We start from the raw sequence: 24,723 nt of genomic DNA on the forward strand, positions 1-24,723 counted from the left end.
ACACATCCTACTGCATCTTCATCTCACTGGCCGACTGGGCTGGAGGAAACTACAGAAGAGAAGACACCCACTATGAAACAAAATGGAGGCCATTTTGATTAGAGTCCACGTAACAGCCAGTGGTCCAGTAATGGCTGATCCCACCGCTTCTCACTGGTGCTACAACACTTTATCTGACTGCTGGGATAACCTTTATTATTTATTGTCTTAAGAGGCTGAAAAAGGGAGAGGCAGGCCGAGCGAGATAGAGAGAGAGAGAGATGAGAGAGAGAGAGATGAGAGAGATGAGAGAGAGATGAGAGAGAGAGAGATGAGAGAGAGAGAGAGAGAGAGATGAGAGAGAGCGCAGTATGCAGTGAGGTTATGTCAGCAGTCTCTCACTCTGAATAATTCAACACTTATTCCTACATCTACAATATGGGGCTGCTGAGGGGATATAGACGTGTTCATTTGTACGGCATCGGTGTGTTCACTTTGTAATATTGTTTATGTTTACATTGATGAGCTAGAATGATTATGTTTATTTGCCACAGTGTTCTGATATCCTCCTGTATGTCATTGTTACATGCTTATAACACTGAGAAATCTGAGCACCAAACTCCAGAGGCTCCCAAAACGCCCCTCTACTCATTCAAACCGAGTGAACCGTACTTCTCCACCCACCTGTAGCAGCTGCTGCTTGAGCTTCTGTATCTCTGTCAGGTTCATCTCACTGAACAGATCCGACACCATCCCCTCTCCTTTCCTCCCCGCTCCCCGACACTCTCCATTGGCCCTGGGCAGCGACCCTGTTCCCGTCCCAGTTCCTGACCCTCCATGTAGATGCCCGTTACACCTGCCCGGCTCCTCTGAGCTGGGCGACAGGGCGGAGACAGGCGTAGCCGTGCCACTAGGTGGCGCTGAGGTGAAAGTGAGGTGGGCGCTGCCCGTGTATTGGACGTCACACAGGCTGAGGTGGTGGACCAGCTCCTTGCGGAGGTGCTTCTTCTGCTCCCGCTCGCTCTTTAGGGAGTCCAGGGCCTCCTCTAGCTGGGCCTCGGAGATGTCTTTGAGACGTAAGGCGTCTTCTAACTGACTGTTCAGCAGCTCGGTCTCCTCCTCCAGAACCTTGATCTCATGCTTTAACCCCTCGTACTCCACCTGAGGGAGTGAAGGAGGGAGGAAGGGGGAGGGAAGGAGGGAGGAAGGGGGAGGGTAGGAAGGGGGAGGGAAGGAGGGAGGAAGGTAGGAAGAGGTAAGCAGAGAGGGAGAGGCATAATGTGGTGTTAGGGATGGGGACACATTTGTGTGTGTGTGTGTGTGTGTGTGTGTGTGTGTGTGTGTGTGTGTGCAACCACATGCGTGTGTATGTACTGTGTTCTCTCACCTGATTCTGTTTGAGAGTGGACACTAGTTTCTGCAGGGTGATGTTCTCCTCCTCCAGCTCAGTGTAGTCCTGTAGGAGTCGAGCCTCTCTGAACTTATACTCTCTGATCTCCTCTCTCATCCGGCTCCGCTGCAGCTCCAACATCTCATTACTCTACAGGACAGACACAAACACCAGGGTTTAGTTAACACACACAACCCTGGCTACTATCAAATACACAAGACCTGTGGTTATTATCAATAACTGTGCATACATGTATATAGTAAGTAGCCACTGCTCTGTGTCTCCTCTAAACCCCACCCCCCGGCCTCTAACCCCTGGTGGCTCACCTCTCTGAGCTCCTGCAGCAGGGTACTGAGGTGTTCGTTGTCGGCTTGTGTGTTGACTGTGACGGCCCGGCTCTGTTTGAGCTCTGACTGGATCACCAGCAGGCGACTTGTGTAGTATGCCTCCTTCGTGGCTGACTCCTGCAAGAGGGTCTCCTCGTTGGTCTCCCCGTCCGCAGCCACCTTGCGCTGGGTGGAGAAGGTCTGGCCAAACGCCTGGGCAGGGGCAGAGGAGGGGCGAGAGAGAAGTTTGGACGTTTCAGTAGCATAGCCTGTTGTTTGGTCCTGGTTATGTAAATGCTATTTTCTGACTCCTGTTCCACCGCCTAGTCTGGGCTGGTAGACACACAGTAGGGCTGCATCATATAGGCAAAAACATTGATTTTCATGTTTTTTTTTGGGGGGGGGGGGGATTAATTGTGCAGCCCTAATACATATACATATACACACACACACACACACACACACACACACACACACACACACACACACACACACACACACACACACACACACACACACACACACACACACACACACACACACACACACACACACACACACAGCTCAGCATGAGGCTGAGAGGAAGTGCATCATAGAGTCGGAGCATCTATTTACGGTGCAGAGCGACAGTAATCTCAAGGAGGGATAAAACAAAGACTGTTGGGGGGGGAATAGAGAAACGGAGAGAGAGGCAAAGACTCCTGCTCTCCCCTGGGCTTCTAGCAACAGAACACAGACGTGGGAGCACTTTAAATGACGTGGCGCTGAACCTAAACGGAACCTAAATATAATGATCATGTAAACACATGGGATTAAGTGCACTTAAAGTAAAGTCGGACAAGAGGGAAGGCGATCGTAATGTTCCCTACAGGGCCACTGAATAAGTACAGTCTACTGAAACAGCCATGCAGGGACTCCACAGTGGACTCCCGCAGGCTGTTCATCACTCTCCTATTAGTTCAGCTTCAGCGGTGCGATTCAGACTCACGTGTCCACACTGTAATACAGAGAGTAATGATTTTGCACAGAGACGTATTTGTGTAAACTAACAGATTCAACATAATTAAAATCAGAACTATTGGAGACACTGAGGAACGGTGGGATGTCGTGTAGTTTATGACCGTTATATGTTCTGCTGTTTGCAGCTGAAAAGGGACGAGACCTTTCCTCCAGCTTTTGAAGGTTTAAAGGTCATGTGTGGTTTGATGACACTGCCCTTCATCTGCCAAAACACACACACACACACACACACACACACACACACACACACACACACACACACACACACACACACACACACACACACACACACACACACACACACACACACACACACACACACACACACACACACACACACACACACACACTCTGTCAGATGTCACTATATGCCAGCGTTTCAGGAAAGGTGTCCTTTAATAAAGAGAGCACATCAAATTTCAGCTTACAAAAAGATGGATTTCCAAAATGCATGTACAGTACAGTACACAGTAAAGTGAAAGACAGTGCCTATATTACCCATGGCAAGCAACTGGTCTACCAATCTATGGTCAAGGGGTGGGTCATACCTATATACATGCATGAGGAATAACTTACACTATGACTGCATACATCAAGATAAAAGCCACATTAAATCATAGTTTCTTTTTCTTTTTCTACACCTCTACGGGTTGAGTAAATGTCATCCAAAAAGAAACAATGTCCCCCTCCAATGTCATTACAATCAACTCTTAACGCAGCCACTCACTTTAAGTGGAGAAGAGAAGCTGAGGGATTATCCCAAATGTCACCATATTCCCTATATAGTGCACTACTTTTGACCAGAGCCATATGGGCTACACATTTATTTTAATTTGATTTTATTTCACCTTTATTTAACCAGGTAGGCTAGTTGAGAACAAGTTCTCATTTGCAACTGCGACCTGGCCAAGATAAAGCATAACAGTGTGAACAGACAACAACACAGAGTTACACATGGAGTAAACAATAAACAAGTCAATAACACAGTAGAAAAAAAGTCTAGAATCTATATACATTGTGTGCAAAAGGCATGAGGAGGTAGGCAATAAATTGGCCATAGGAGCGAATAATTACAATTTGGCAGATTAACACTGGAGTGATAAATGATCAGATGATCATGTGCAGGTAGAGATACTGGTGTGCAAAAGAGCAGAAAAGTAAATAAATAAATAAAGTATGGGGATGAGGTAGGTAAATCGGGTGGGCTATTTACAGATGGACTATGTACAGCTGCAGCGATCGGTTAGCTGCTCAGATAGCAGATGTTTAAAGTTGGTGAGGGAGATAAAAGTCTCCAACTTTAGCGATTTTTGCAATTCGTTCCAGTCACAGGCAGCAGAGAACTGGAAGGAAAGGCGGCCGAATGAAGTGTTGGCTTTGGGGATGACCAGTGAGATATACCTGCTGGAGCGTGTGCTACGGGTGGGTGCTGTTATTGTGACAAGTGAACTGAGATAAGGCGGAGTTTTACTTAGCATGGACTTATAGATGTCCTGGAGCCAGTGGGTCTGGCAATGAATAGGTAGCGAGGGCCAGCCGACTAGAGCATACAGGTCACAGTGGTGGGTGGTACAAGGTGTTTTAGTAACAAAACGAATGGCACTATTATAAAATGCATCTAGTTTGCTAAGTAGAGTATTTTGTAGATTATTTATTTTTTTAGTAGATGAAAATAATAGATAATAGATGAAAAATTATTTAGTAGATGACATCGCCGAAGTCGAGGATCGGTAGGATAGTCAGTTTTACTAGGGTAAGGAAATAGGAAATAGGGTGCCATTTGGGATGCATACCCTAACGCTGGTCATCCAATATCCTCTGACAGTAGAGTAGAACATTCTCCCCGCTTGACGAGAGACAGATGGGGCGTTACAAAGCAGAGCAGAACAAGCCACAGTGTCACCAAGCCTTTTTATTTGCTGCAAAATCCCAATATGTAGCCTCTCTCGAGGCACTCTCTGCCTGGCTAGGACAGACATGATCCTAGTGTGACTGTCTCTGCCTGGCTAGGACAGACATGATCCTAGTGTGACTGTCTCTGCCTGGCTAGGACAGACATGATCCTAGTGTGACTGTCTCTGCCTGGCTAGGACAGACATGATCCTAGTGTGACTGTCTCTGCCTGGCTTGGAAAGACATGATCCTAGTGTGACTGTCTCTGCCTGGCTAGGACAGACATGATCCTAGTGTGACTGTCTCTGCCTGGCTAGGACATACATGATCCTAGTGTGACTGTCTCTGCCTGGCTTGGAAAGACATGATCCTAGTGTGACTGTCTCTGCCTGGCTAGGACAGACATGATCCTAGTGTGACTGTCTCTGCCTGGCTAGGACAGACATGATCCTAGTGTGACTGTCTCTGCCTGGCTAGGACAGACATGATCCTAGTGTGACTGTCTCTGCCTGGCTAGGACAGATCCTATGACTGTCTCTGCCTGGCTTGTGATCCTAGACTGTCTCTGCCTGGCTAGGACAGACATGATCCTAGTGTGACTGTCTCTGCCTGGCTTGGACAGACATGATCCTAGTGTGACTGTCTCTGCCTGGCTTGGACAGACATGATCCTAGTGTGACTGTCTCTGCCTGGCTTGGACAGACATGATCCTAGTGTGACTGTCTCTGCCTGGCATGGACAGACAGATCCTAGTGATCCTAGTGTGACTGTCTCTGCCTGGCAGGACAGACATTATCCTAGTGTGACTGTCTCTGCCTGGCTAGGACAGACATGATCCTAGTGTGACTGTCTCTGCCTGGCTAGGACAGACATGATCCTAGTGTGACTGTCTCTGCCTGGCTAGGACAGACATGATCCTCGTGTGACTGTCTCTGCCTGGCTAGGACATACATGATCCTAGTGTGACTGTCTCTGCCTGGCTTGGACAGACATGATCCTAGTGTGACTGTCTCTGCCTGGCTAGGACAGACATGATCCTAGTGTGACTGTCTCTGCCTGGCTTGGACAGACATGATCCTAGTGTGACTGTCTCTGCCTGGCTTGGACAGACATGATCCTAGTGTGACTGTCTCTGCCTGGCTTGGACAGACATGATCCTAGTGTGACTGTCTCTGCCTGGCATGGACAGACATGATCCTAGTGTGACTGTCTCTGCCTGGCTTGGACAGACATTATCCTAGTGTGACTGTCTCTGCCTGGCTTGGACAGACATGATCCTAGTGTGACTGTCTCTGCCTGGCTTGGACAGACATGATCCTAGTGTGACTGTCTCTGCCTGGCGAGGACAGACATGATCCTAGTGTGACTGTCTCTGCCTGGCTTGGACAGACATGATCCTAGTGTGACTGTCTCTGCCTGGCTAGGACAGACATGATCCTAGTGTGACTGTCTCTGCCTGGCTTGGACAGACATGATCCTAGTGTGACTGTCTCTACCTGGCGAGGACAGACATGATCCTAGTGTGACTGTCTCTGCCTGGCTAGGACAGACATGATCCTAGTGTGACTGTCTCTGCCTGGCTTGGACAGACATGATCCTAGTGTGACTGTCTCTGCCTGGCGAGGACAGACATGATCCTAGTGTGACTGTCTCTGCCTGGCTTGGACAGACATGATCCTAGTGTGACTGTCTCTGCCTGGCATGGACAGACATGATCCTAGTGTGACTGTCTCTGCCTGGCTAGGACAGACATTATCCTAGTGTTACTGTCTCTGCCTGGCTAGGACAGACATTATCCTAGTGTGACTGTCTCTGCCTGGCTTGGACAGACATTATCCTAGTGTGACTGTATCTGCCTGGCTAGGACAGACATGATCCTAGTGTGACTGTCTCTGCCTGGCTTGGAAAGACATGATCCTCGTGTGACTGTCTCTGCCTGGCTAGGACAGACATTATCCTAGTGTGACTGTCTCTCCCTGGCTTGGACAGACATTATCCTAGTGTGACTGTATCTGCCTGGCTAGGACAGACATGATCCTAGTGTGACTGTCTCTGCCTGGCTTGGAAAGACATGATCCTCGTGTGACTGTCTCTGCCTGGCTTGGACAGACATGATCCTCGTGTGACTGTCTCTGCCTGGCTTGGACAGACATGATCCTAGTGTGACTGTCTCTGCCTGGCTTGGACAGACATGATCCTAGTGTGACTGTCTCTGCCTGGCTAGGACAGACACGAGTGTAGATTTCGCTACACTCGCAAGCATTTCGCTACACTCGCATTAACATCTGCTAACCATGTGTATGTGACAAATAAAATTTGATTTGACAAATAAAATTTGATTTGATTTGATTTATTTAATGTGACTGTCTCTGCCTGGCTAGGACAGACATGATCCGAGTGTGACTGTCTCTGCCTGGCTTGGACAGACATGATCCTAGTGTGACTGTCTCTGCCTGGCTAGGACAGACATGATCCTCGTGTGACTGTCTCTGCCTGGCTTGGACAGACATGATCCTAGTGTGACTGTCTCTGCCTGGCTAGGACAGACATGATTCTAGTGTGACTGTCTCTGCCTGGCTTGGACAGACATGATCCTAGTGTGACTGTCTCTGCCTGGCGAGGACAGACATGATCCTAGTGTGACTGTCTCTGCCTGGCGTGGACAGACATTATGCTAGTATGACTGTCTCTGCCTGGCTTGGACAGACATTATCCTAGTGTGACTGTATCTGCCTGGCTAGGACAGACATGATCCTAGTGTGACTGTCTCTGCCTGGCTTGGAAAGACATGATCCTCGTGTGACTGTCTCTGCCTGGCTAGGACAGACATTATCCTAGTGTGACTGTCTCTGCCTGGCTTGGACAGACATTATCCTAGTGTGACTGTATCTGCCTGGCTAGGACAGACATGATCCTAGTGTGACTGTCTCTGCCTGGCTTGGAAAGACATGATCCTCTTGTGACTGTCTCTGCCTGGCTTGGACAGACATGATCCTCGTGTGACTGTCTCTGCCTGGCTTGGACAGACATGATCCTAGTGTGACCCTCTCTGCCTGGCTTGGACAGACATGATTCTAGTGTGACTGTCTCTGCCTGGCTTGGACAGACATGATTCTAGTGTGACTGTCTCTGCCTGGCTTGGACAGACATGATCCTCGTGTGACTGTCTCTGCCTGGCTTGGACAGACATGATCCTAGTGTGACCCTCTCTGCCTGGCTTGGACAGACATGATCCTAGTGTGACTGTATCCGCCTGGCTAGGACAGACATGATCCTAGTGTGACCCTCTCTGCCTGGCTAAGACAGACATGATCCTAGTGTGACTGTCTCTGCCTGGCTAGGACAGACATGATCCTAGTGTGACTGTCTCTGCCTGGCTAGGACAGACATTATCCCAGTGTGACTGTCTCTGTCTGGCTAGGACAGACATGATCCTAGTGTGATTGTCTCTGCCTGGCTAGGACAGACATTATCCGAGTGTGACTGTCTCTGCCTGGCTAGGACAGACATGATCCTAGTGTGGTTATGTCTCAAAGGAGACCCTATGTATTTCGCACCAAAATGAAACATTGGCTCAATTGTGTGGTAGCCAATATGAGCAGTGTTTCAAACAGACATTCCATGGGATAGAGATCATGTTGAACTGCATCCGTGGGCTAACACTTCAGCATGACTGTTAGTATTTCAGCACCAAGGACAGAGACAGCAGCGATACAAATGCTTACAAACTGGTCACCTGGTATGCACGTTTAAGTTTGTTATAGTCATTGACAGGAATTCCTGCTTTTTGATGTCAGAAATTGGTGAGAGGAGAGGAGATGTCTCAGTATATTATTCCTCGGAGGAGAGGAGATGTCTCAGTATATTATTCCTCAGAGGAGAGGAGATGTCTCAGTATATTATTCCTCAGAGGAGAGGAGATGTTTCAGTATATTATTCCTCAGAGGAGAGGAGAGGAGATGTCTCAGTATATTATTCCTCAGAGGAGAGGAGAGGAGATGTCTCAGTATATTATTCCTCAGAGGAGAGGAGATGTTTCAGTATATTATTCCTCAGAGGAGAGGAGATGTCTCAGTATATTATTCCTCAGAGGAGGAGAGGAGATGTCTCAGTATATTATTCCTCAGAGGAGAGGAGAGGAGATGTCTCAGTATATTATTCCTCAGAGGAGAGGAGATGTGTCTCAGTATATTATTCCTCAGAGGAGAAGAGAGGAGATGTCTCAGTATATTATTCCTCAGATGAGAAGAGAGGAGATGTCTCAGTATATTATTCCTCAGAGGAGAGGAGAGGAGATGTCTCAGTATATTATTCCTCAGAGGAGAGGAGATGTCTCAGTATATTATTCCTCAGAGGAGAGGAGATGTCTCAGTATATTATTCCTCAGAGGAGATGTCTCAGTATATTATTCCTCAGAGGAGAGGAGATGTCTCAGTATATTATTCCTCAGAGGAGAGGAGATGTCTCAGTATATTATTCCTCAGAGGAGAGGAGATGTCTCAGTATATTATTCCTCAGAGGAGAGGAGATGTCTCAGTATATTATTCCTCAGAGGAGAGGAGAGGAGATGTCTCAGTATATTATTCCTCAGAGGAGAGGAGATGTCTCAGTATATTATTCCTCAGAGGAGAGGAGATGTCTCAGTATATTATTCCTCAGAGGAGAGAGGAGATGTCTCAGTATATTATTCCTCAGAGGAGAGGAGAGGAGATGTCTCAGTATATTATTCCTCAGAGGAGAGGAGAGGAGATGTCTCAGTATATTATTCCTCAGAGGAGAGGAGAGGAGATGTCTCAGTATATTATTCCTCAGAGGAGAGGAGATGTTTCAGTATATTATTCCTCAGAGGAGAGGAGATGTCTCAGTATATTATTCCTCAGAGGAGAGGAGAGGAGATGTCTCAGTATATTATTCCTCAGAGGAGAGGAGAGGAGATGTCTCAGTATATTATTCCTCAGAGGAGAGGAGATGTCTCAGTATATTATTCCTCAGAGGAGAGGAGAGGAGATGTCTCAGTATATTATTCCTCAGAGGAGAGGAGATGTCTCAGTATATTATTCCTCAGAGGAGAGGAGAGATGTCTCAGTATATTATTCCTCAGAGGAGAGGAGAGGAGATGTCTCAGTATATTATTCCTCAGAGGAGAGGAGAGGAGATGTCTCAGTATATTATTCCTCAGAGGAGAGGAGATGTCTCAGTATATTATTCCTCAGAGGAGAAGAGAGGAGATGTCTCAGTATATTATTCCTCAGAGGAGAGGAGATGTCTCAGTATATTATTCCTCAGAGGAGAGGAGAGATGTCTCAGTATATTATTCCTCAGAGGAGAGGAGAGGAGATGTCTCAGTATATTATTCCTCAGAGGAGAGGAGATGTCTCAGTATATTATTCCTCAGAGGAGAGGAGAGGAGATGTCTCAGTATATTATTCCTCAGAGGAGAGGAGATGTCTCAGTATATTATTCCTCAGAGGAGAGGAGAGGAGGGAGATGTCTCAGTATATTATTCCTCAGAGGAGAGGAGATGTCTCAGTATATTATTCCTCAGAGGAGAGGAGAGGAGATGTCTCAGTATATTATTCCTCAGAGGAGAGGAGATGTCTCAGTATATTATTCCTCAGAGGAGAGGAGGTGTCTCAGTATATTATTCCTCAGAGGAGAGGAGATGTCTCAGTATATTATTCCTCAGAGGAGAGGAGAGGAGAGATGTCTCAGTATATTATTCCTCAGAGGAGAGGAGATGTCTCAGTATATTATTCCTCAGAGGAGAGGAGATGTCTCAGTATATTATTCCTCAGAGGAGAGGAGAGGAGATGTCTCAGTATATTATTCCTCAGAGGAGAGGAGAGGAGATGTCTCAGTATATTATTCCTCAGGAGGAGAGGAGATGTCTCAGTATATTATTCCTCAGAGGAGAGGAGAGGAGATGTCTCAGTATATTATTCCTCAGAGGAGAGGAGAGATGTCTCAGTATATTATTCCTCAGAGGAGAGGAGAGGAGATGTCTCAGTATATTATTCCTCAGAGGAGAGGAGATGTCTCAGTATATTATTCCTCAGAGGAGAGGAGATGTCTCAGTATATTATTCCTCAGAGGAGAGGAGATGTTCAGTATATTATTCCTCAGAGGAGAGGAGAGGAGATGTCTCAGTAGATTATTCATCAGAGGAGAGGAGAGGAGATGTGTCAGTATATTATTCCTCAGAGGAGAGGAGATGTCTCAGTATATTATTCCTCAGAGGAGAGGAGATGTCTCAGTATATTATTCCTCAGAGGAGAGGAGAGGAGATGTCTCTGTATATTATTCCTCAGAGGAGAGGAGATGTGTCTCAGTATATTATTCCTCAGAGGAGAGGAGAGGAGATGTCTCAGTATATTATTCCTCAGAGGAGAGGAGAGGAGATGTCTCAGTATATTATTCCTCAGAGGAGAGGAGATGTCTCAGTATATTATTCCTCAGAGGAGAGGAGATGTCTCAGTATATTATTCCTCAGAGGAGAGGAGAGGAGATGTCTCAGTATATTATTCCTCAGAGGAGAGGAGATGTCTCAGTATATTATTCCTCAGAGGAGAGGAGATGTCTCAGTATATTATTCCTCAGAGGAGAGGAGATGTCTCAGTATATTATTCCTCAGAGGAGAGGAGAGGAGATGTCTCAGTATATTATTCCTCAGAGGAGAGGAGAGGAGATGTCTCAGTATATTATTCCTCAGAGGAGAGGAGAGGAGATGTCTCAGTATATTATTCCTCAGAGGAGAGGAGATGTCTCAGTATATTATTCCTCAGAGGAGAGGAGGTGTCTCAGTATATTATTCCTCAGAGGAGAGGAGATGTCTCAGTATATTATTCCTCAGAGGAGAGGAGATGTCTCAGTATATTATTCCTCAGAGGAGAGGAGAGGAGATGTCTCAGTATATTATTCCTCAGAGGAGAGGAGAGGAGATGTCTCAGTATATTATTCCTCAGAGGAGAGGAGATGTCTCAGTATATTATTCCTCAGAGGAGAGGAGATGTCTCAGTATATTATTCCTCAGAGGAGAGGAGATGTCTCAGTATATTATTCCTCAGAGGAGAGGAGAGGAGATGTCTCAGTATATTATTCCTCAGAGGAGAGGAGAGGAGATGTCTCAGTATATTATTCCTCAGAGGAGAGGAGATGTCTCAGTATATTATTCCTCAGAGGAGAGGAGAGGAGATGTCTCAGTATATTATTCCTCAGAGGAGAGGAGAGGAGATGTCTCAGTATATTATTCCTCAGAGGAGAGGAGATGTCTCAGTATATTATTCCTCAGAGGAGAGGAGAGGAGAGGAGATGTCTCAGTATATTATTCCTCAGAGGAGAGGAGATGTCTCAGTATATTATTCCTCAGAGGAGAGGAGAGGAGATGTCTCAGTATATTATTCCTCAGAGGAGAGGAGATGTCTCAGTATATTATTCCTCAGAGGAGAGGAGATGTCTCAGTATATTATTCCTCAGAGGAGAGGAGATGTCTCAGTATATTATTCCTCAGAGAGAGAGAGGAGATGTCTCAGTATATTATTCCTCAGAGGAGAGGAGAGGAGATGTCTCAGTATATTATTCCTCAGAGGAGAGGAGAGATGTCTCAGTATATTATTCCTCAGAGGAGAGGAGAGGAGATGTCTCAGTATATTATTCCTCAGAGGAGAGGAGATGTCTCAGTATATTATTCCTCAGAGGAGAGAGAGGAGATGTCTCAGTATATTATTCCTCAGAGGAGAGGAGAGGAGATGTCTCAGTATATTATTCCTCAGAGGAGAGGAGAGGAGATGTCTCAGTATATTATTCCTCAGAGGAGAGGAGAGGAGATGTCTCAGTATATTATTCCTCAGAGGAGAGGAGAGGAGAGGAGATGTCTCAGTATATTATTCCTCAGAGGAGAGGAGGAGAGGAGGTGTCTCAGTATATTATTCCTCAGAGGAGAGGAGATGTCTCAGTATATTATTCCTCAGAGGAGAGGAGATGTCTCAGTATATTATTCCTCAGATGAGAAGAGAGGAGATGTCTCAGTATATTATTCCTCAGAGGAGAGGAGAGGAGATGTCTCAGTATATTATTCCTCAGAGGAGAGGAGATGTCTCAGTATATTATTCCTCAGAGGAGAGGAGAGGAGATGTCTCAGTATATTATTCCTCAGAGGAGAGGAGATGTCTCAGTATATTATTCCTCAGAGGAGAGGAGAGGAGATGTCTCAGTATATTATTCCTCAGAGGAGAGGAGATGTCTCAGTATATTATTCCTCAGATGAGAAGAGAGGAGATGTCTCAGTATATTATTCCTCAGAGGAGAGGAGATGTTTCAGTATATTATTCCTCAGAGGAGAGGAGAGGAGATGTCTCAGTATATTATTCCTCAGAGGAGAGGAGATGTCTCAGTATATTATTCCTCAGAGGAGAGGAGAGGAGATGTCTCAGTATATTATTCCTCAGATGAGAAGAGGAGATGTCTCAGTATATTATTCCTCAGAGGAGAGGAGAGGAGATGTCTCAGTATATTATTCCTCAGAGGAGAGGAGAGGAGATGTCTCAGTATATTATTCCTCAGAGGAGAGGAGAGGAGATGTCTCAGTATATTATTCCTCAGAGGAGAGGAGATGTCTCAGTATATTATTCCTCAGAGGAGATGAGAGGAGATATCTCAGTATATTATTCCTCAGAGGAGAGGAGATGTCTCAGTATATTATTCCTCAGAGGAGAGGAGATGTCTCAGTATATTATTCCTCAGAGGAGAGGAGAGGAGATGTCTCAGTATATTATTCCTCAGAGGAGAGGAGAGGAGATGTCTCAGTATATTATTCCTCAGAGGAGAGGAGATGTCTCAGTATATTATTCCTCAGAGGAGAGGAGAGGAGAGGAGATGTCTCAGTATATTATTCCTCAGAGGAGAGGAGAGGAGATGTCTCAGTATATTATTCCTCAGAGGAGAGGAGATGTCTCAGTATATTATTCCTCAGAGGAGAGGAGAGGAGATGTCTCAGTATATTATTCCTCAGAGGAGAGGAGATGTCTCAGTATATTATTCCTCAGAGGAGAAGAGAGGAGATGTCTCAGTATATTATTCCTCAGAGGAAGAGAGGAGATGTCTCAGTATATTATTCCTCAGAGGAGAGGAGAGGAGATGTCTCAGTATATTATTCCTCAGAGGAGAGGAGGAGATGTCTCAGTATATTATTCCTCAGAGGAGAGGAGAGGAGATGTCTCAGTATATTATTCCTCAGAGGAGAGGAGATGTCTCAGTATATTATTCCTCAGAGGAGAGAGGAGATGTCTCAGTATATTATTCCTCAGAGGAGAGGAGATGTCGCAGTATATTATTCCTCAGAGGAGAGGAGATGTCGCAGTATATTATTCCTCAGAGGAGATGAGAGGAGATGTCTCAGTATATTATTCCTCAGAGGAGAGGAGAGGAGATGTCTCAGTATATTATTCCTCAGAGGAGAGGAGAGGAGATGTCTCAGTATATTATTCCTCAGAGGAGAGGAGAGGAGATGTCTCAGTATATTATTCCTCAGAGGAGAGGAGAGGAGATGTCTCAGTATATTATTCCTCAGAGGAGAGGAGATGTCTCAGTATATTATTCCTCAGAGGAGAGGAGAGGAGATGTCTCAGTATATTATTCCTCAGAGGAGAGGAGATGTCTCAGTATATTATTCCTCAGAGGAGAGGAGATGTCTCAGTATATTATTCCTCAGAGGAGAGGAGATGTCTCAGTATATTATTCCTCAGAGGAGAGGAGATGTCTCAGTATATTATTCCTCAGAGGAGAGGAGATGTCTCAGTATATTATTCCTCAGAGGAGAGGAGAGGAGATGTCTCAGTATATTATTCCTCAGAGGAGAGGAGATGTCTCAGTATATTATTCCTCAGAGGAGAGGAGATGTCTCAGTATATTATTCCTCAGAGGAGAGGAGATGTCTCAGTATATTATTCCTCAGAGGAGAGGAGATGTCTCAGTATATTATTCCTCAGAGGAGAGGAGATGTCTCAGTATATTATTCCTCAGAGGAGAGGAGAGGAGATGTCTCAGTATATTATTCCTCAGAGGAGAGGAGAGGAGATGTCTCAGTATATTATTCCTCAGAGGAGAGGAGAGGAGATGTCTCAGTATATTATTCCTCAGAGGAGAGGAGAGGAGATGTCTCAGTATATTATTCCTCAGAGGAGAGGAGAGGAGATGTCTCAGTATATTATTCCTCAGAGGAGAGGAGAGGAGATGTCTCAGTATATTATTCCTCAGAGGAGAGGAGAGGAGATGTCTCAGTATATTATTCCTCAGAGGAGAGGAGATGTCTCAGTATATTATTCCTCAGATGAGAAGAGAGGAGATGTCTCAGTATATTATTCCTCAGAGGAGAGGAGAGGAGATGTCTCAGTATATTATTCCTCAGAGGAGAGGAGAGGAGAGGAGATGTCTCAGTATATTATTCCTCAGAGGAGAGGAGAGGAGATGTCTCAGTATATTATTCCTCAGAGGAGAGGAGATGTCTCAGTATATTATTCCTCAGATGAGAAGAGAGGAGATGTCTCAGTATATTATTCCTCAGAGGAGAGGAGAGGAGGTGTCTCCGTATATTATTCCTCAGAGGAGAGGAGAGAAGAGGAGATGTCTCAGTATATTATTCCTCAGAGGAGAGGAGATGTCTCAGTATATTATTCCTCAGAGGAGAGGGAGATGTCTCAGTATATTATTCCTCAGAGGAGAGGAGAGGAGATGTCTCAGTATATTATTCCTCAGAGGAGAGGAGATGTCTCAGTATATTATTCCTCAGAGGAGAGGAGAGGAGATGTCTCAGTATATTATTCCTCAGAGGAGAGGAGATGTCTCAGTATATTATTCCTCAGAGGAGAGGAGAGGAGATGTCTCAGTATATTATTCCTCAGAGGAGAGGAGATGTCTCAGTATATTATTCCTCAGATGAGAAGAGAGGAGATGTCTCAGTATATTATTCCTCAGAGGAGAGGAGATGTCTCAGTATATTATTCCTCAGAGGAGAGGAGATGTCTCAGTATATTATTCCTCAGAGGAGAAGAGAGGAGATGTCTCAGTATATTATTCCTCAGATGAGAAGAGAGGAGATGTCTCAGTATATTATTCCTCAGAGGAGAGGAGAGGAGATGTCTCAGTATATTATTCCTCAGAGGAGAGGAGAGGAGATGTCTCAGTATATTATTCCTCAGAGGAGAGGAGAGGAGATGTCTCAGTATATTATTCCTCAGAGGAGAGGAGAGGAGATGTCTCAGTATATTATTCCTCAGAGGAGAGGAGAGGAGATGTCTCAGTATATTATTCCTCAGAGGAGAGGAGAGGAGATGTCTCAGTATATTATTCCTCAGAGGAGAGGAGATGTCTCAGTATATTATTCCTCAGAGGAGAGGAGATGTCTCAGTATATTATTCCTCAGAGGAGAGGAGAGGAGATGTCTCAGTATATTATTCCTCAGAGGAGAGGAGATGTCTCAGTATATTATTCCTCAGAGGAGAGGAGAGGAGATGTCTCAGTATATTATTCCTCAGAGGAGAGAGGAGATGTCTCAGTATATTATTCCTCAGAGGAGAGGAGAGGAGATGTCTCAGTATATTATTCCTCAGAGGAGAGGAGATGTCTCAGTATATTATTCCTCAGAGGAGAGGAGAGGAGATGTCTCAGTATATTATTCCTCAGAGGAGAGGAGATGTCTCAGTATATTATTCCTCAGAGGAGAGGAGAGGAGATGTCTCAGTATATTATTCCTCAGAGGAGAGGAGATGTCTCAGTATATTATTCCTCAGAGGAGAGGAGATGTCTCAGTATATTATTCCTCAGAGGAGAGGAGAGGAGATGTCTCAGTATATTATTCCTCAGAGGAGAGGAGATGTCTCAGTATATTATTCCTCAGAGGAGAGGAGATGTCTCAGTATATTATTCCTCAGAGGAGAGGAGAGGAGATGTCTCAGTATATTATTCCTCAGAGGAGAGGAGAGGAGATGTCTCAGTATATTATTCCTCAGAGGAGAGGAGAGGAGATGTCTCAGTATATTATTCCTCAGAGGAGAGGAGATGTCTCAGTATATTATTCCTCAGAGGAGAGGAGAGGAGATGTCTCAGTATATTATTCCTCAGAGGAGAGGAGAGGAGATGTCTCAGTATATTATTCCTCAGAGGAGAGGAGAGGAGATGTCTCAGTATATTATTCCTCAGAGGAGAGGAGAGGAGATGTCTCAGTATATTATTCCTCAGAGGAGAGGAGAGGAGATGTCTCAGTATATTATTCCTCAGAGGAGAGAGGAGATGTCTCAGTATATTATTCCTCAGAGGAAGGAGAGGAGATGTCTCAGTATATTATTCCTCAGAGGAGAGGAGAGGAGATGTCTCAGTATATTATTCCTCAGAGGAGAGGAGAGGAGATGTCTCAGTATATTATTCCTCAGAGGAGAGGAGATGTCTCAGTATATTATTCCTCAGATGAGAAGAGAGGAGATGTCTCAGTATATTATTCCTCAGAGGAGAGGAGAGGAGATGTCTCAGTATATTATTCCTCAGAGGAGAGGAGATGTCTCAGTATATTATTCCTCAGAGGAGAGGAGATGTCTCAGTATATTATTCCTCAGAGGAGAGGAGATGTCTCAGTATATTATTCCTCAGAGGAGAGGAGAGGAGATGTCTCAGTATATTATTCCTCAGAGGAGAGGAGATGTCTCAGTATATTATTCCTCAGAGGAGAGGAGAGGAGATGTCTCAGTATATTATTCCTCAGAGGAGAGGAGATGTCTCAGTATATTATTCCTCAGAGGAGAGGAGATGTCTCAGTATATTATTCCTCAGAGGAGAAGAGAGGAGATGTCTCAGTATATTATTCCTCAGAGGAGAAGAGAGGAGATGTCTCAGTATATTATTCCTCAGAGGAGAGGAGAGGAGATGTCTCAGTATATTATTCCTCAGAGGAGAGGAGAGGAGATGTCTCAGTATATTATTCCTCAGAGGAGAGGAGAGGAGATGTCTCAGTATATTATTCCTCAGAGGAGAGGAGAGGAGATGTCTCAGTATATTATTCCTCAGAGGAGAGGAGAGGAGATGTCTCAGTATATTATTCCTCAGAGGAGAGGAGATGTCTCAGTATATTATTCCTCAGAGGAGAGGAGAGATGTCTCAGTATATTATTCCTCAGAGGAGAGGAGATGTCTCAGTATATTATTCCTCAGAGGAGAGGAGAGGAGATGTCTCAGTATATTATTCCTCAGAGGAGAGGAGGAGATGTCTCAGTATATTATTCCTCAGAGGAGAGGAGAGGAGATGTCTCAGTATATTATTCCTCAGAGGAGAGGAGATGTCTCAGTATATTATTCCTCAGAGGAGAGGAGAGTGTCTCAGTATATTATTCCTCAGAGGAGAGGAGATGTCTCAGTATATTATTCCTCAGAGGAGAGGGAGATGTCTCAGTATATTATTCCTCAGAGGAGAGGAGAGGAGATGTCTCAGTATATTATTCCTCAGAGGAGAGGAGAGGAGATGTCTCAGTATATTATTCCTCAGAGGAGAGGAGATGTCTCAGTATATTATTCCTCAGAGGAGAGGAGAGGAGATGTCTCAGTATATTATTCCTCAGAGGAGAGGAGAGGAGATGTCTCAGTATATTATTCCTCAGAGGAGAGGAGATGTCTCAGTATATTATTCCTCAGAGGAGAGAGAGGAGATGTCTCAGTATATTATTCCTCAGAGGAGAGGAGAGGAGATGTCTCAGTATATTATTCCTCAGAGGAGAGGAGATGTCTCAGTATATTATTCCTCAGAGGAGAGGAGAGGAGATGTCTCAGTATATTATTCCTCAGAGGAGAGGAGATGTCTCAGTATATTATTCCTCAGAGGAAGAGAGGAGATGTCTCAGTATATTATTCCTCAGAGGAGAGGAGATGTCTCAGTATATTATTCCTCAGAGGAGAGTCTCAGAGAGGATGTCTCAGTATATTATTCCTCAGAGGAGAAGAGAGATGTCTCAGTATATTATTCCTCAGAGGAGAGAGGAGATGTCTCAGTATATTATTCCTCAGAGGAGAGGAGAGGAGATGTCTCAGTATATTATTCCTCAGAGGAGAGGAGAGGAGATGTCTCAGTATATTATTCCTCAGAGGAGAGGAGAGGAGATGTCTCAGTATATTATTCCTCAGAGGAGAGGAGAGGAGATGTCTCAGTATATTATTCCTCAGAGGAGAGGAGAGGAGATGTCTCAGTATATTATTCCTCAGAGGAGAGGAGATGTCTCAGTATATTATTCCTCAGAGGAGAGGAGGGAGATGTCTCAGTATATTATTCCTCAGAGGAGAGGAGATGTCTCAGTATATTATTCCTCAGAGGAGAGGAGAGGAGATGTCTCAGTATATTATTCCTCAGAGGAGAGGAGAGGAGATGTCTCAGTATATTATTCCTCAGAGGAGAGGAGAGGAGATGTCTCAGTATATTATTCCTCAGAGGAGAGGAGATGTCTCAGTATATTATTCCTCAGAGGAGAGGAGAGGAGATGTCTCAGTATATTATTCCTCAGAGGAGAGGAGATGTCTCAGTATATTATTCCTCAGAGGAGAGGAGATGTCTCAGTATATTATTCCTCAGAGGAGAGGAGAGGAGATGTCTCAGTATATTATTCCTCAGAGGAGAGGAGATGTCTCAGTATATTATTCCTCAGAGGAGAGGAGATGTCTCAGTATATTATTCCTCAGAGGAGAGGAGAGGAGATGTCTCAGTATATTATTCCTCAGAGGAGAGGAGATGTCTCAGTATATTATTCCTCAGAGGAGAGGAGAGGAGATGTCTCAGTATATTATTCCTCAGAGGAGAGGAGATGTCTCAGTATATTATTCCTCAGAGGAGATGAGAGGAGATGTCTCAGTATATTATTCCTCAGAGGAGAGGAGAGGAGATGTCTCAGTATATTATTCCTCAGAGGAGAGGAGAGGAGATGTCTCAGTATATTATTCCTCAGAGGAGAGGAGAGGAGATGTCTCAGTATATTATTCCTCAGAGGAGAGGAGAGGAGATGTCTCAGTATATTATTCCTCAGAGGAGAGGAGAGGAGATGTCTCAGTATATTATTCCTCAGAGGAGAGGAGAGGAGATGTCTCAGTATATTATTCCTCAGAGGAGAGGAGATGTCTCAGTATATTATTCCTCAGAGGAGAGGAGAGGAGATGTCTCAGTATATTATTCCTCAGAGGAGAGAGAGGAGATGTCTCAGTATATTATTCCTCAGAGGAGAGGAGATGTCTCAGTATATTATTCCTCAGAGGAGAGGAGATGTCTCAGTATATTATTCCTCAGAGGAGAGGAGAGGAGATGTCTCAGTATATTATTCCTCAGAGGAGAGGAGATGTCTCAGTATATTATTCCTCAGAGGAGAGGAGAGAGATGTCTCAGTATATTATTCCTCAGAGGAGAGGAGATGTGTTCAGTATATTATTCCTCAGAGGAGAGGAGAGGAGATGTCTCAGTATATTATTCCTCAGAGGAGAGGAGTCTCAGTATATTATTCCTCAGAGGAGAGGAGAGAGATGTCTCAGTATATTATTCCTCAGAGGAGAGGAGATGTCTCAGTATATTATTCCTCAGAGGAGAGGAGATGTCTCAGTATATTATTCCTCAGAGGAGAGGAGATGTCTCAGTATATTATTCCTCAGAGGAGAGAGAGGAGATGTCTCAGTATATTATTCCTCAGAGGAGAGGAGAGGAGATGTCTCAGTATATTATTCCTCAGAGGAGAGGAGATGTCTCAGTATATTATTCCTCAGAGGAGAGGAGGAGATGTCTCAGTATATTATTCCTCAGAGGAGAGGAGATGTCTCAGTATATTATTCCTCAGAGGAGAGGAGGAGATGTCTCAGTATATTATTCCTCAGAGGAGAGGAGATGTCTCAGTATATTATTCCTCAGAGGAGAGGAGAGGAGATGTCTCAGTATATTATTCCTCAGAGGAGAGGAGAGGAGATGTCTCAGTATATTATTCCTCAGAGGAGAGGAGATGTCTCAGTATATTATTCCTCAGAGGAGAGGAGAGGAGATGTCTCAGTATATTATTCCTCAGAGGAGAGGAGAGGAGATGTCTCAGTATATTATTCCTCAGAGGAGAGGAGATGTCTCAGTATATTATTCCTCAGAGGAGAAGAGAGGAGATGTCTCAGTATATTATTCCTCAGAGGAGAGGAGAGGAGATGTCTCAGTATATTATTCCTCAGAGGAGAGGAGAGATGTCTCAGTATATTATTCCTCAGAGGAGAGGAGATGTCTCAGTATATTATTCCTCAGAGGAGAAGAGAGGAGATGTCTCAGTATATTATTCCTCAGAGGAGAGAGGAGATGTCTCAGTATATTATTCCTCAGAGGAGAGGAGGAGATGTCTCAGTATATTATTCCTCAGAGGAGAGGAGATGTCTCAGTATATTATTCCTCAGAGGAGAGGAGAGGAGATGTCTCAGTATATTATTCCTCAGAGGAGAGGAGAGGAGATGTCTCAGTATATTATTCCTCAGAGGAGAGGAGATGTCTCAGTATATTATTCCTCAGAGGAGAGGAGATGTCTCAGTATATTATTCCTCAGAGGAGAGGAGATGTCTCAGTATATTATTCCTCAGAGGAGAGGAGAGGAGATGTCTCAGTATATTATTCCTCAGAGGAGAGGAGAGGAGATGTCTCAGTATATTATTCCTCAGAGGAGAGGAGATGTCTCAGTATATTATTCCTCAGAGGAGAGGAGATGTCTCAGTATATTATTCCTCAGAGGAGAGGAGAGGAGATGTCTCAGTATATTATTCCTCAGAGGAGAGGAGAGGAGATGTCTCAGTATATTATTCCTCAGAGGAGAGGAGATGTCTCAGTATATTATTCCTCAGAGGAGAGGAGAGGAGATGTCTCAGTATATTATTCCTCAGAGGAGAGGAGAGGAGATGTCTCAGTATATTATTCCTCAGAGGAGAGGAGATGTCTCAGTATATTATTCCTCAGAGGAGAGGAGATGTCTCAGTATATTATTCCTCAGAGGAGAGGAGATGTCTCAGTATATTATTCCTCAGAGGAGAGGAGAGGAGATGTCTCAGTATATTATTCCTCAGAGGAGAGGAGAGGAGATGTCTCAGTATATTATTCCTCAGAGGAGAGGAGAGGAGATGTCTCAGTATATTATTCCTCAGAGGAGAGGAGATGTCTCAGTATATTATTCCTCAGAGGAGAGGAGAGGAGATGTCTCAGTATATTATTCCTCAGAGGAGAGGAGATGTCTCAGTATATTATTCCTCAGAGGAGAGGAGAGGAGATGTCTCAGTATATTATTCCTCAGAGGAGAGGAGATGTCTCAGTATATTATTCCTCAGAGGAGAGGAGAGGAGATGTCTCAGTATATTATTCCTCAGAGGAGAAGAGAGGAGATGTCTCAGTATATTATTCCTCAGAGGAGAGGAGATGTCTCAGTATATTATTCCTCAGAGGAGAAGAGAGGAGATGTCTCAGTATATTATTCCTCAGAGGAGAAGAGAGGAGATGTCTCAGTATATTATTCCTCAGAGGAGAGGAGAGGAGATGTCTCAGTATATTATTCCTCAGAGGAGAGGAGAGGAGATGTCTCAGTATATTATTCCTCAGATGAGAAGAGAGGAGATGTCTCAGTATATTATTCCTCAGAGGAGAGGAGGAGATGTCTCAGTATATTATTCCTCAGAGGAGAAGAGGAGAGGAGAGATGTCTCAGTATATTATTCCTCAGAGGAGAGGAGATGTCTCAGTATATTATTCCTCAGAGGAGAGGAGATGTCTCAGTATATTATTCCTCAGAGGAGAAGGAGGAGGAGATGTCTCAGTATATTATTCCTCAGAGGAGAGGAGATGTCTCAGTATATTATTCCTCAGAGGAGAGGAGATGTCTCAGTATATTATTCCTCAGAGGAGAGGAGATGTCTCAGTATATTATTCCTCAGAGGAGAGGAGAGGAGAGGAGATGTCTCCGTATATTATTCCTCAGAAGAGAGGAGAGGAGAGGAGAGGAGGTGTCTCCGTATATTATTCCTCAGAGGAGAGGAGAGGAGATGTCTCAGTATATTATTCCTCAGAGGAGAGGAGATGTCTCAGTATATTATTCCTCAGAGGAGAAGAGAGGAGATGTCTCAGTATATTATTCCTCAGAGGAGAGGAGAGGAGGGGTCTCAGTATATTATTCCTCAGAGGAGAGGAGAGGAGATGTCTCAGTATATTATTCCTCAGAGGAGAGGAGGAGATGTCTCAGTATATTATTCCTCAGAGGAGAAGAGAGGAGATGTCTCAGTATATTATTCCTCAGAGGAGAGGAGATGTCTCAGTATATTATTCCTCAGAGGAGAAGAGAGGAGATGTCTCAGTATATTATTCCTCGGAGGAGAGGGCACTTTCTCTGCTCCTTCAAAAGATAAATAAACAACATCATTTACAGGAAGAGGGTGAGTCAGCAGACGTACTACTAGGATGCTCTAGTCAGGGAGAAGCACAGAGAGGCTTTAGGGCTTTATTCTAGAGAGGTATTAAGAGCGCAGAGGCTTTAGGGCTGTAGTCAAGAGAGGTATTAAGAGCGCAGAGGCTTTAGGGCTTTAGTCAAGAGAGGTATTAAGAGCACATGGAGGGATTAGGGCTTTAGTCTAGAGAGGTATTAAGAGCACATGGAGGGTTTAGGGCTGCAGTCTAGAGAGGTATTAAGAGCACACGAAGGGTTTAGGGCTTTAGTCTAGAGACTTTCAGAGCACATGGAGGGTTTAGGGCTGCAGTCTAGAGAGGTATTAAGAGCACACGAAGGGTTTAGGGCTTTAGTCTAGAGAGGTATTACGAGCACATAGGAGGGTTTAGGGCTGTAGTCTAGAGAGGTATTAGGAGCATATGGAGGGTTTAGGGCTGTAATCTAGAGAGCTATTTAGAGCACATAGAAGGGTTTAGGGCTGTAGTCTAGAGAGTTATTTAGAGTACATAGGAGGGTTTAGGGCTGTAGTCTAGAGAGTTATTTAGAGTACATTGGAGGGTTTAGGGCTGTAGTCTAGAGAGTTATTTAGAGTACATTGGAGGGTTTAGGGCTGTAGTCTAGAGAGGTATTGTAACCTTTCAGAAGGAGAGGCGGACCAAAACGTCTCGTGGTGGTTATTCATGGTACTTTAATAAAGACACTATACATGATAAACTAACAAAACAATAAACGTGAGAAACCGTAAACAGCCTATCTGGTGACAACAAACACAGAGACAGGAACAATCACCCACAAACACACAGTGAAACCCAGGTACCTAAGTATGATTCTCAATCAGAGACAACTAATGACACCTGCCTCTGATTGAGAACCATACTCAGAAACATAGAAATACCCAAATCATAGAAAAACAAACATAGACTGCCCACCCCAACTCACGATGACCATACTAAATAATGACAAAACAAAGGTAATAAAGGTCAGAACGTGACAGGTATAAAAAGCACATGGAGGGTTTAGGGCTGTAATCTAGAGAGTTATTTAGAGCACATTGGAGGGTTTAGGGCTGTAGTCTAGAGAGTTATTTAGAGCACATTGGAGGGTTTAGGGCTGTAGTCTAGAGAGGTATTAAACGGTTTTCTTTACTTGAAGGAGAGGCGGACCAAAACGCAGCGTGGTGGTTATTCATGGTACTTTAATAAAGACACTATACATGAATAAACTAACAAAACAATAAACGTGAGAAACCGTAAACAGCCTATCTGGTGACAACAAACACAGAGACAGGAACAATCACCCACAAACACAGTGAAACCCAGGCTACCTAAGATGATTCTCAATCAGAGACAACTAATGACACCTGCCTCTGATTGAGAACCATTTAGGCAGAAACATAGAAATACCCAAATCATAGAAAAACAAACATAGACTGCCCACCCCAACTCACGCCCTGACCATACTAAATAATGACAAAACAAAGGTAATAAAGTCAGAACGTGACAGGTATAAAAAGCACATGGAGGGTTTAGGGCTGTAATCTAGAGAGTTATTTAGAGTACATAGGAGGGTTTAGGGCTGTAGTCTAGAGAGTTATTTAGAGTACATAGGAGGGTTTAGGGCTGTAGTCTAGAGAGGTATTATACCGGTTTTCTTTACTTGAAGGAG

At 44.5% G+C, this 24,723-nt stretch overlaps 1 protein-coding gene across 2 annotated transcripts in view; it reads right to left on the reverse strand.

The window, feature by feature from the left end:
• The window catches only part of LOC135515963 (protein bicaudal D homolog 1-like), a 55,159-nt gene that overhangs the window by 10,363 nt on the left and 20,073 nt on the right, over positions 1 to 24,723 (reverse strand). For both annotated transcript variants that reach the window (XM_064939862.1, XM_064939863.1), the window contains exons 2-4: positions 1,696 to 1,908; positions 1,367 to 1,519; positions 664 to 1,140 (exon numbers count right to left, since the gene is read on the reverse strand). In XM_064939862.1, the coding sequence (XP_064795934.1) occupies positions 664 to 1,140; positions 1,367 to 1,519; positions 1,696 to 1,908 (843 nt within the window). The remainder of the gene's footprint in view (positions 1 to 663; positions 1,141 to 1,366; positions 1,520 to 1,695; positions 1,909 to 24,723) is intronic.

Source organism: Oncorhynchus masou, chromosome 27 (assembly GCF_036934945.1).
Source record: "Oncorhynchus masou masou isolate Uvic2021 chromosome 27, UVic_Omas_1.1, whole genome shotgun sequence".
In the NCBI taxonomy this organism is placed as follows: domain Eukaryota; kingdom Metazoa; phylum Chordata; class Actinopteri; order Salmoniformes; family Salmonidae; genus Oncorhynchus; species Oncorhynchus masou.